At 41.4% G+C, this 12,701-nt stretch overlaps 1 protein-coding gene across 1 annotated transcript; it reads left to right on the top strand.

Annotated features, from left to right (window-relative positions):
- Window positions 1-456: 456 nt before the first annotated feature.
- znf384a (zinc finger protein 384 a) lies at window positions 457-11,473 on the top strand. The gene is made up of 11 exons (XM_069681623.1): window positions 457-605; window positions 2,484-2,551; window positions 3,275-3,605; window positions 4,215-4,337; window positions 4,836-4,999; window positions 5,096-5,172; window positions 5,318-5,542; window positions 7,725-7,892; window positions 8,852-8,930; window positions 9,201-9,359; window positions 9,834-11,473. The coding sequence occupies exons 2-11, from the start codon at window positions 2,489-2,491 to the stop codon at window positions 10,254-10,256; spliced, it is 1,812 nt and encodes a 603-aa protein (XP_069537724.1). The 5' UTR covers window positions 457-605; window positions 2,484-2,488; the 3' UTR covers window positions 10,257-11,473.
- Window positions 11,474-12,701: the final 1,228 nt, after the last annotated feature.

The following is a 12,701-nucleotide window of genomic DNA, read 5'->3' as shown; positions in this document are numbered from 1 at the left end:
GGAGCCGGCTTCTGCCTGAGCATTTTACTTTTCTACTTTCTTTTCTTTTTTACTTGTTTTAAATAAATTCACGTCAGAGTAATAGGATGATCCTACAACTTGTATGTTAAATACGGTCCATAAATGTCCATAAATATATTTGTTATAACATTAATAGCATCTGGGGCCTATAGTTCAATATTAAAAAAATTATATTCCCTGTTTTTATTCCCTGTCCCAATGTTTTTACAAAATGTTTAGGTTTTGCTATCGAATATCGTGTTAAATTCTGTTAATTGTAGTATTTTGTATAATCACATTAAAATAATTTACGTGATATATGTGGACCTATCATTGTTCAAATTTACTACTTTTACTACTTTCTTCATTGAACCGCATTGGCTATAAATCAAGCTTTATTTTGAAAGATGTGACCGGAAACGCTACGGTGTTATTGTTTATCTGACTTGACTCAGCCGTGGAGAGCTGGAAGGGGGAAAAAAAAGGAAAAAAACGAAGAAAAAAAGGCACATCTGAGGGGTTTTAGGGGCGGATTTGGACAAAGTTTCCCAACTGTCCCGACCCGAGGAAGCTCCGGGGGGGTTGACGGGGGATCGATTTGACCGGTAACTAACACAGGATTTATTAGTTGGTTGTAAATTATCTGATATTTTCAGTGTGTCTGAGAGCACTGTCGTCCCAACCGCCGGAAGTCTGCATGAAGCTGCGTCTCCTACAGAGGCGGCGGCGTCGACGTTTTTTTCTGTCTGTTTTTTTTTTTTATTCGAGACTTTTTTTTCTCTTTTTTTATTTTCTCTCAGCGAGATGAGCAGGGAGTGAGGAATGGAGGCGTAGGCAGCAATTATGTTTATGTTTACTAAGCTACTAGCTAGTTAAGCATATGAAAATATAGGCCTCCTTGTAGCTAGAGCAAGCCAGCGAACAAAAGGAGAAAATTAATGGAGGCAAGTGAGCTAGCTCCCCTTGTTGCGTGAACCAGCTAACGCTAGCCATGTTTGTTTACAACCCAGATAGCCCATTAAGCGACTGACAGCTGCTAATGTGCAGTGTGACACTTGCAGTGCTTTGAAGGGACTTCCTTCTTTAACTGATATCTGCCAAAATTGTATTATAAAGATTTCTTCAATTACTGCTAACATCAGCTCAATGCTAGCAGTGCCACAGTTCAGAGCCAGCTTGTGCCCCTCGTCAAAAATGGCTCTCAGGGCAGTGAAACGTTGACTTGTATTACACTTTTAATGGCCCCGAAGTTGTAAGATAGTAACAACCTTTTGGAAATTCATTAATTCGCTCTTTGCTCTTATTATATAATTTATTTATAGGTTGTGCTTTTGCGGGGGGAGAGGTGGCTCATGAAAAACAACGCATAACATGCTTTGAGTTATGCGTTGTCAATGTTTTGGGTAAAATATGCAGTTACCTCCGTTTGAGAGTTTATTTACTGCATGACTTGGTTATGTTGAAGTTTTTTTTAAAGGCCTACACTCCATCTAAAAGCTTTACATGTATCCGCATGTTAAATGCCAGTAGTTAGTTTTATTAATATGTTATAACTTTCATGCTTTTCTTTTTATTTGAGCAATTTTTAATGCATGGCATTTAGAGCTTCCACATGCATACAGAGAATCCTACCTCCAAACTTTCTTGGGAAATAAAGTGCATAAAACTGCATACTGAAATAGAACAATGAAACTATGGAACTTCCTTTTTTTGTGCTACTGAAAACATGTTGACAATGTGTCAACATGATCAGAAGTTTGATCATAAAATAGACGATTGTCTTTAAATCAGTGAATGTTCAACAAATCATATGCACTTTTAGAAAGGACGTTATTTCAAACACAGATATCTGGTTTGGGTTTATGTGTTTCTGTTTTAGGAAATTAAAACTTAAAACATTTTGACACAGCATGGGGTTGCTTGAACAAACTACACTCGTTTACATGTTGCTGATTTGTGTAATTTATTGTTTAAAGCACAGTGTTAGGGACTAGTGAGGTAGTTCATAGGCTGTTAATAAATCTTATCAAAAGCCTCAAAGATGAGTGTTTTCTCAACTCTTGTGTCTTCTGTCCTAAAGATGTTTTTTTTATATCCACCGCACCGAGGAATGATTCCTTCTTCTGTAAATCTGATCAAACATAATTAAACAACCCTAACAGCATAAACCTAAAAGCATTTCCCTTCAACCAGTCACATGTTAAACATGCATGTAGCAGTTTTGGAATGGGATCACTCAAAACTATGTTTGCTTGCATAGTGAATTCTGCTGCTGCTGGCCAGTGTTCGCTCCACACTGATCCTGAAACTCGACTTGTTTAGCGCGTCGGCTAATGGAGGAGGGAATTCTTGGAAAGGAAACAAACTAAGATGATTGAAATGCAGCCCTGCGCGGTCTCGTTTCACATGAATGTCATAAAAGAAGAGCACAGTGAAGAGGAGGAGGACAGGTGTTTTCTAAGTGTGTTGCTTTGTAATTACAGAAATAATGGACGATTCCCATTTCAACTCATCATACTTTTGGTCTCCCGTCCCCACTGTACAAGGACAGGTAGAGACAACCTTATTGTTGGAATTGTCTTGAAATACACATGGTGTAGTGGTATGTGCAAAAGTTAACCAGACGCAATGATCATTGTCACTTCCTGGAAGTACTTTAAACATTACATTTCACATGATAGGACCCAGAATATGTTGTTGATAACACCACAAAAAATGTTTACTTAGTTTGTGAACTTGGTTGAAGCTCACATTGACGATGTTTGAATATGAATTCCTGACTCGGTGAGGTTTAACTGGATCACATGATCACTCCTGTCCATCTCCTCTCTCATCTCTTCAACCCCTCTCTTCCTTTTTTGTTTACTTATTGCATCTCACCATGCATCCGTTCTCTGCTCTCTCCCATTCTCCTCCTCCTTTCTTCTTCCTACGTGGATCTAACCCATTGTCGACTCCTACCCCTCACTCTCTCCATCTGCTAACTTAAATCACTCCTGTTTCACCAACCTCTTTTCTCGTTATCCTCCTTTGTTCTCTAATTCGCCACACCTTCCTTCCTCATCCGTCAAACACCAACCCCTGTTGTTTATCATGATGCCACTCCTTTCCCTCAACTTTATTCAATTTTCCTCATCTCTCACTGCCTTCCATCTGTTCCCTGCTGTCCTCTTAAAATTTCCCAATGTCACCCATCCTGCATCCTTTATTTCTTCACCCTTCCTCTTTTTCTTCCTCCTGCTGTCAACCTGCCCCTCCACTCATCCCTTTCCAGATCGAGAACGCCATGTTCCTGAACAAGGCGAAGGAGCAGCTGGGTCCTGAGAAGACAAATATGGCCTCCTTCCCTCACTCCTCGGCGTCTTCCACCTCCTCCCCCCACTACCCCACGGCCGTGCTTGCCATCCCCAGCTCACTGGACCCCGGGGCCGGGTTGCGCGTGGTCACTAAACAGGAAGGAGGTGGGGGCGCCGCAGGAGGAGGAGGCGGTGGTGGCAACAATGGCAGCGCACCTTTAAGTGTGGTTGGGGGACACCTGCACCAGTCGCACACCTCGCAGAACATCACCGTTGTGCCTGTTTCCTCTACGGGAATCATGACTGCAGGTGAGTGTGCGGCTGTTTCCTGCCTGAACCAGGATATGCTCCTTTCCATTCGCCTTTTCTGTCTTGTCTTATAAGGTTTGTGTTATTGTTACTTTGAGACAGGTGCATGGGAGTCAGAAAAACTAGTCACCTGCAGGTTGAACAACAATTAATTCATCAGAGATACTTTGGCCTATTTGGAATTGTGATGAGCATTTTCACAATGTTTTGACATTTTATAGACTTAAAAATCAATTGCGCAAAATAATCAGTAGATTAATTATTAATTAGATAAATAGTTCGAATTAGTTCTAATAGCTCTAATCCAAACAATTTTCTTTGTAGCAAACAAAAGTCTCTTTGTACAAGCAGCTCAGTATAAGCAGGTTGTAAGCGTTGTAAGTGTTTTAGGATAGAAGTTGTTGATAATTAAAAAGAAAAGAAATGCCTGTCATGTGTTAGTGCTGTGGATTCGGCCCTTTAATCCAAAGTATTATTATGGACTCAACACTGGCAGGTTCCCAATATTTTAAGCTTTTTTAAGCAGAACTGTTAGAGTTGGAGAATTCATGTAAAATGTTCATTTTGACCGACTGGACCCCCAGATGACAGATTCTCTTTTCCTCTTAGCGGGGTTAGTGATCACCACCCCTCAAGGCACACTGCTGCCCACTGCCTCCACGCAGTCGTTTGTAACCGGACACCCCACTGCCACCACCATGATAGTGTCTGCACTGCACCCTTCAAACACAGGTAAAACACAGGCACAGGTTACTGTCACTTCAGTCACTTCAGCACGGTTATGCAAACTACAAATTGTTTGTTGTCAAAATGTATGATAATCATTTGTAACATGCACGTGTTTGGGGAGTATATCAACACTGTTCCACACTGGCCGGCCAGCAGTGCTAGTGCAGCAGGTTGGAGCAGACTGGGCCCTTCACCCACAAGGGCACCATGGCACAAACTGAGAATGAATTATTGGTATGATGTAATATACGGATGTAGATAGACGTCTTTTTTCTCAGATTTCTAGATCAAATTAAATCAAAGCAATAAAAGAACACATGTATGTCCAAACTCTTGCGCAAGCTTTGGTATTGCTGACCAGGAAACACACCCCTTTATCATAAAGGTGATGTGAGGGGCTGATAATGTCACATTTTTCCATCTTTAATAGATCTTGTCTTCACACACATACCTTCTCTCTCCCTCCTTTATCTTTCCTCCTGTTCTTTACCTTGTTTCCAGACAAGAAGGAGGACATTGCTTTACCTCCTGCAGTTGTCATGCCGGCGCCGTCAAAACGAGGCAGAAAGAGCAAACAGTTGATGGGAAGAGTAACAGGAGTAGGCGGGGTCCTTCCTGCAGGTAGCGATGCGTTAATATTGGCTCACCTTGCTGCTGGTGGACAGGTGAGGGGCTCTCGTGTTTCTTTTGCTGATGGTGTTTATAAAGGATTTGTTGTTGTGTGACTTCATCCATAACTAATGTTTGTTATTGTGTTGCAGCATCACTCTGCTGATCCATATGACCTATCAAATGATGAAGATGATCATCCCAGCAAAGAAGGCCCCAAATCCTACAGGTAGTACGAAGATAATTAAACGAGAAAAAAAATTATTGTTTTTGGCATTTCAGATTTTATTGGACATTTAGAACATGTAACCCTCTTTGACTGCTTTTTGTAAGATAAAGGTTTTCTTCTCTCTCTCCCTCTCTCTCTTGCCAAGGTGTCGGATGTGTGCAGTGACGTTCTTCAGTAAGTCCGACATGCAGATCCACGCCAAGTCCCACACCGAGGCCAAGCCCCACAAGTGCCCCCACTGCTCCAAGTCGTTTGCCAACTCCAGCTACCTGTCCCAGCACATCCGCATCCACAGCGGGGCCAAGCCCTACTCCTGCACCTACTGCCAGAAAACATTCAGGCAGCTCAGTCACCTACAGCAGCACACACGGTACTGGGCTGAGTGCTGTGTGAGGTCCTATGTGTGGATGTGGTTTGTGTGGGATCATGTGTGGGGACTGATGAAGGGAGGAAGGGGGGGGAATTTAGGGATGTGAGTGTTGACGGTGTAAAGCTCTTTTTGCAGTGTCTAAGCATCACCTGAGAAGGTGCAACACTTTCTTTAAATCATGGGTTTATTAATGGATATTATGAAGGGTTTATTAATGGAAATTAGTTCCCCTTTGTTAACTGATTAATAATCAGGACAAGAAGTCAGCTTCATCATTAAATTTGAATTTGTTAATAACATAGAAGCTCAATTCCTCACTGAATATATAAAAGCCTGGGTGGATTTATGCTACAGTGTTTGGTAGGTGATTGGTGTTAACCCTCTTCTCCTGCGAATGATACAATCACAAGCTTGGCTTTTTCCTGCATGCACCTCATCAGATTGTTCTACTTTCTTTGGATCGACCTCTGCTTTCATATAACTCCTTCAAAAAATCCCCTGTTTGATTTGAAGCACCTTCTGGAGACCTTTCACTGTCATTGGAGCCACTTGTAATGTTCAAACTAGGGACGGGCATTTCCAGTAATCTCAATATTCGAGTAATCTAATTACCTTACCAACAAGTAATCGAGTACTCGCAAATTATATATTTTTTTACCATTGAAAAAACATACGTTGGACACGCGGAAATAGTAGGCTGTATGTCCGTAAGAGAACATTACTTTCTAACACTTTCACATTAATGTAAATAAATAGCCATAGCCGTTGTTGTAACATTCCGCTGTCAAACGTCACAGCGGTAGCGGACAGTATGGACTTCGGTTCTGTGTTGCTTAACACGTAACTCGTATGTTTTCCACTCTCGTAGCTGTTGTCTGGCGTGATGGTGGCTTGTAGTCCGGCTCAACAAACACCATCAGCTCACGGAAGCCTTCTCCTTCCACACTTAATAGGAGCATATCTCCAGTCACCATGTTCGTTATTAACAGGCTAATATCCTCCGCTCTGGTATCATCAAAACGACGTGTGCTAACAGGGCTAGCAAATGATGTGATGCGAGACGTCCTGACTGTCTTTCTCCGCTGGCTTCTCCTTGTGCTTTAAGCACACGCGGTTAAGCATCGAATTAGTATTTCTATGATATAAGTTTAACACCACATATCTTGCACAGCACGTTATCGTCGCCTTTTTTCATCTCTTTTCCTGGTCACAGCTGACATGGTGCATCTAACTGAGTTAAACTACTTTAGCTGAAAACAAGGCATGCGCAGGTGCGCGAGTAGTGTAACGTTACTCGAATAATGACGTCAACAAGTACTCGAATAGTCGTCCCCATCCCTAGTTCAAACGCCCCCTTTAAACTGAAAAACTGACAATAACATAGATCATCAAATAGTAAAAATGTTCATGACAGGAAAGTCACTGTTATTTTACTCATCCAAACTTTGCATTCTTACCGTATGTAATTATTACCCCCTTCAAACAACACACTCCTTTTGCTTTTGCTGTTCTTTTACTGCACTGAGTCTGCCTGCATGTTTTACACACCCTCATGATCATACTTTAAAACGATAAAACCACTTATAGGTGTTAGTTTTACTTGTATTTCATGTAACTAAGTGATGAAAGCACCTGCCTACCTTTCATGTCGTCATGAATTTTATGTTTGACCTTGTCATCCACCTTCTTCATGTTTTCTTTTCCCTTATTGCCATGCACTGGGGTCTTTTTTGTGGGCTTCAGGCCATTAATTTTAAACAGGAAGATCCGCTCCACTGGCCTGCCTCTCGTCTTGAATTTACATTACAATCTGACTGCAGCAGAGCCAGACAGTCGTAGACACACTCAGAGTCCACTCAAAGCAGGGCACACCAAATGGAGAGTCTGCGAGAGAGAGAGAAAGAAAGAGAGAGAGAGAGAGAGAGAAAAGCGTGACTGTGCTTGCTGTATGTTTTTGTTCTGTGTTTTCACAACTCAGACACAGCACAAAGAGCACACTGTCAAACTTAATGATCCACCATCAATGCATTTGATGGTAGATCTTGGTAACTTTAACGCATGATTTGGTCTTCAGTTCATCGTGAAGTTTGGTCATGCTGTAGCTTAAAAATCTCTCGCTGTTTCTCTCTCTGTTTCTCTCTCTCCACCTCCTCACCCCTCCAATCCCGGTGTCCCGTGTTAGAAACCACACCGAGGCCAAGCCCCACAAGTGTCCCCACTGCTCCAAGTCGTTTGCCAACTCCAGCTACCTGTCCCAGCACATCCGCATCCACACCGGGGCCAAGCCCTACTCCTGCTCCTACTGCCAGAAAACATTCAGGCAGCTCAGTCACCTACAGCAGCACACACGGTACTGGGCTGGGCTGGGCTGGGCTGGTGGGTTTGAATGGCCGGATGTGTGTGCATGAATGGGAGCAGGTGTATGGTGAGTTATGGCAATGTGATTGTTTGAGTCTTTCTGCACTTTTATGTGTCTTCCAGATTGAGGAGATTGAGGAGTTTTTACTGTACACTGTTTATACAGCATATAAAGTGAACATAGTCTCTGGTTTCAAAAGTGAAGGCGATGCATAAGTGCCTTCAACCTGCATTCTCTCTAGTGGCCAGCAGGGGGAAACACAAAAGGTTGCAAAATCAAATCCTTTTTATGTTAGTCAACCAGACAATGAGCCTACTTCTCAGTTCATTCATTGTCTTGGAAATAATTATCCTGACCTGTCAACCAGGAAGGTGGAGTAATGTCACTTCTGGCTCTGTTAAAACCAAGAAGGCTACTGCCAAAATGCTGAAGTGGTACTCCACAAACCAGGGGGGGGCGTCACGGTGGCTACGTCCACTTCTTTTCTGCAGTCTTTAGGTTAGTCACAATATCTTTTTTTAATGATGTAATCAGAGTTGTCTCTCACATCCAGCCAAAACCTGCTTTATGGTAATTGCCTATCTTGACCATTCCACTACTGTGTTTGACAGCTTCCTGACTCATCATACAATGGTCTCAGGACAGGGCAAAGTGTGTTTCAAACATTTGAAGGGGTAGAAGTAACCACAAAAAGTTTAGCAGTTTCAATCTAAATGAAACCAAGTACCAAAAAGAATTTGAAGAAAATCAAGAAAATATATTATGAGAAAGCGACACTACGTTCAAATTAGCATAACACTGCTGTATGTACAGTACTTTGCTTTAAATGGGAGAAAACATACTAAATACTTGTAATAAAACACTTTACTGGGGCTTTTCATTTTTAGCAGCAAGAAAATAGCCTTTTCTGAGAGTTGATAGACTCTACTAAACTGATGTTGTGTTTTCAGGATTCACACTGGTGACCGACCGTACAAGTGTAACCATCCCGGCTGTGAAAAAGCTTTCACTCAACTCTCCAACCTACAGGTAGATTATTTCACAGGTTTCATACGTACCTGCTACTGAACTGGTGATATGTCTCTAATCAGACTTGAACTTGCCTACCTGTTTTTTTTTTCTGTTTGTTGGCCAAAACATGAATATTTACATTTGGGTCACATGAAAGCCAAGAAAATAATCGTAATAAAGTTAACTGCCTTGACAGTGTTTTCAAGATCAAATTAAATGTTCTTTTTGGCATATCGATTTTATTTTTCAGGGTTTGATTATTAATCTAAAGACCTTCTTCTCCCGCAGTCTCATCGTCGGCAGCACAACAAAGACAAGCCGTACAAGTGCCACAACTGTAACCGTGGTTACACGGATGCTGCGAGCCTGGAGGTGCACCTGTCCACACACACAGTCAAACATGCCAAGCTGTTCTCCTGCGGCCTCTGTAACCGATCCTACACATCGGTAGGCGCTCACACTTGTCAGTCACGCATCAGCCTTGTATTTACACTATGCACACCTTGACTCTTAATATGAATGATACGGTTTATAAGGAGAGAGTTGACAGGAATCACAGGCTTGGAGAATATATATATAGTTTGTTTTTGTGGCTTGTACATGCCTTACTTACCGAGTTTAAGTCTTTAAATAGAATTATTTTTATGTGCCAGGCTGTTTTACCAGGAAAGATGACTGTCAAAACTGTTCTACTCAATACTACTGTATTAGAATAATAATTTATAACAAATTATAAATAATAATTTAGTCTATCTGACACGGCCAGGCTACAAAACAGCTGAATTTACTTTGAGTTTTGTAACAATAGATATGGAAGTAAAACAAGACTTTTATAATCATGAACCTTGATTTAAGCAGATTCTTTTCCTCTGTTGTTTTCGGTCCTGCCACCATCTCTTCTACTTCTCTCTCTGACTCCAGGAGACGTATCTAATGAAACACATGAGGAAGCACAACCCCGACCCGCTAACAGTGGCAGCAACAGTCGCTGCTCAGCAGGCGCAGGGTCTTACGCCAGGCGGAGGAGGGGGCAGGGGCCGAGGTCGCGGGCGAGGGAGAGGAGGTGGCGCCGGCGGGGGCCGCGCGGGCCAGCTCCAAAACCAGACCAACCCTAACAACACCAACCAGAACCCTAACCCTGGGCCCCCAGGCAGCTACCAGCCCCACCAGCAGCCCACGGAAGCTGTGGTTCAATGTCCGTTTGACCTGCACCAGTACAAGACGGTTGCGGCCAGCGAGATCCAGTACAAACCAGTCACTGTGGGGGACCTTCAAGTGACCCACAAAGACCTCTGCCTCACTGTCTCCACGTCGGCCATACAGGTGGAGCACATGAACTCATAGGCGGCATTTTCCCACTCTGTTCGAGGGATTACTAATCATGTCTGAAGTGTATAAAGGTCCATAAGAGCAAGTAATTTAACTGCATTCAGTGTTACTGTCTTCTTCAGAAGGAAAAAATGGCTTTTAATTTAGCCATCCGGTTTATAGATACGATCCACACAGTGGAATCATGTTGCTCTGAATGACTTTATTTTGAAAGGGGTTGATTGGGTAAGATACAAGTAAAACTTAGATTCACCCAAACCCGTTTTTTCTTTCTTTTTAAGGAGCTTTAACGCTGAGTGCAACATTGAATTACATGTTATAACAAAGATATTTCACAACGATGTTCTTGATTCTGAGCCCACTTGTGCCAAGTAACTCTCAGTAGAAATGCTGGTCCAGGACACAAATATGCATAGTTTATTCCTCAGCCTTGAGCCACATTCTTCAAAAACCTAATCTGAGATCAGTTTTAGCTTTTATATCATTATAAATGCAATGGTGATTAAATCCATACCTGATTATCTCAAAGGAAACTTCAGTCTAACCAGCAGTCCTTCTCTGGGAATCTAAAAGACGCTCACTGGTGTCTCTTCTTGTTTTGTATTGCATTGTTTGCAATGGGCCTCATCAGAGGATGAAGGTGTAAAATATCTGTAATGTAAAGAATTACGCTTTTCTCTGCACATTAATGATCCAGAGAATGGTGGGATTTTTTTAACATATTCAGATCACATTAATCTGAACATTCTCCACTCTTTAGTTCAAGCCAAAACAAGGGAGAGAAACACCACGAGGAATCAACTGTGAAAGACTGTGGCGTTTCATTATAACAGAGAAGTCAAGGCAGAGGTATAGATTTGAAAAATGAGGAATGGATTATTAAATACCTTTGAATGGCTTTTGAGTTACACCATCAACGTGCCGCGGATGTGAAAGGCTGAATTCGAGGTTGCAAAAAGACCTCAAAAGAAGAAGGGCAGCAGAACGAAAAAGGATGTACTTTGGGACAAGTCTAAAACCTGGAGCTCATCTCAAAGCGTGCATTTCACAAATCATGATGTCTTTACTTACACCGGCCGCAAAGAGCGAGGAGCTGAGGAACTTATTGTTGGAGCCCAAAGTATTGAACAAAAGAGCGGACGAGTTCAAGAATGCACTAAATGTGAGGAATCTGCAGCAGAGCGAGATGGAAACACGAGAGAAAGAAGGGGCTGGTGGGGAGGGAGGGAGGGGTCCTAAAGAAAGCACTTGATGAAGCTTGTACTTCATGCCTATGTTTGTCATCATTGTACTTTTTTTTATATATCATATGTATGTATTTTTATACCAACAGAGGAACGTGTGAACAAACTCAGAGAGAAAGCAACGTGAATGCATGAATGTGAAGGGAACAGAGATAAAAGTCCTAACAGAGTTTTTTTCCCCCCATTTTTTTGTTACTACTCAAAGAAAGACAGTTTACTATCCCCTGAGGAGCAACGACAGCCCGACTCATTGCTGTCTGGGTGTTTGTTGGGGAAATAATGATTGTGTGATAAAAATGGCTGACAGGTACTGTTATCAATCTTTTTTTAAAAGAACTTTTCATACATATTATTACTACTTTCATTATTACTGTATTGCAAATGTTATCCACATTATTATCAATCTGAGGCATTATTGTATTGCAGTATGCTGTACATAAAATAGATAGAAAATACTTTTTCATCCTTAAAAGGGAAGTATGTCTCATGTAAAGCATATATGGAAACTAAAGGAACTCAACTTAACATGTATCAAATCATTGGCTGTGTCCCAGGTCACCTTTAGTGCTCATGAGGAGGTTTGGAAATGTCCTTGATAGCGTGGGACGATATGTTTGACAACAAGGGCAACATTTTTTGCAGTTCAAGCCAAACTCAAACATTGCACTTTGTAATATTTATTCAAATTATGATCAACCCTGCTACTGTTTGGACAAGTAAACTCAATGTTTAGTTAACGCGGCAATATTCTGTTTAATTAGGATGTTACCTGTAATGGTTTGGTCATATTTACTGTACGTTTGATTTCATTAACAGAGACAGGAAGTGGCTAGGGGTGTAAATCACAAGTTTCATTACGACACAATATATAGATCCTGTGGACTACTATACGATATTTTCTGATATCACAAAGTCTGCCCATTTTATACAATCATGCACATTTATATCAACTCACAAAAAACAACTAAAATATGATTTGTTAATTGTATGACTGAACCCTTCCACATTTAAATCAGAAGCAATCTAAATCTATAAAGAACAGATGTTTATATTGCTGTCAGCTGATATGTTTGTCAGCATATATTAAAGATCACAATATGATGTTTACAATTTGCATCCATGAATATCGAATCATTGAATCAACATATGGATTAATGTGTTTTTACACCCCTATTATGTAAATTATTAGACTTGTGACACTGAAAAAGTGACCTAC

Source organism: Semicossyphus pulcher, unplaced genomic scaffold, assembly GCF_022749685.1.
Source record: "Semicossyphus pulcher isolate SPU_LCO1_2020_fin unplaced genomic scaffold, fSemPul1.0.p SCAF_5, whole genome shotgun sequence".
NCBI lineage: Eukaryota > Metazoa > Chordata > Actinopteri > Labriformes > Labridae > Semicossyphus > Semicossyphus pulcher.
The sequence above is the reverse complement of the archived record's forward strand: the minus strand, read 5'-3'. Positions and strand labels throughout refer to the sequence as shown.

What these genes read in the sequence shown, in the direction of transcription:
- znf384a (XM_069681623.1), top strand. Translation starts at nt 2,489, where the DNA reads ATGGACGATTCCCATTTCAACTCATCATACTTTTGGTCTCCCGTCCCC. An exon ending in ACTGCACCCTTCAAACACAG is followed by an intron (nt 4,338 to 4,835) that starts GTAAAACACAGG and finishes CCTTGTTTCCAG; the next exon opens with ACAAGAAGGAGGACATTGCT. An exon ending in GAAGGCCCCAAATCCTACAG is followed by an intron (nt 5,173 to 5,317) that starts GTAGTACGAAGA and finishes TCTCTTGCCAAG; the next exon opens with GTGTCGGATGTGTGCAGTGA.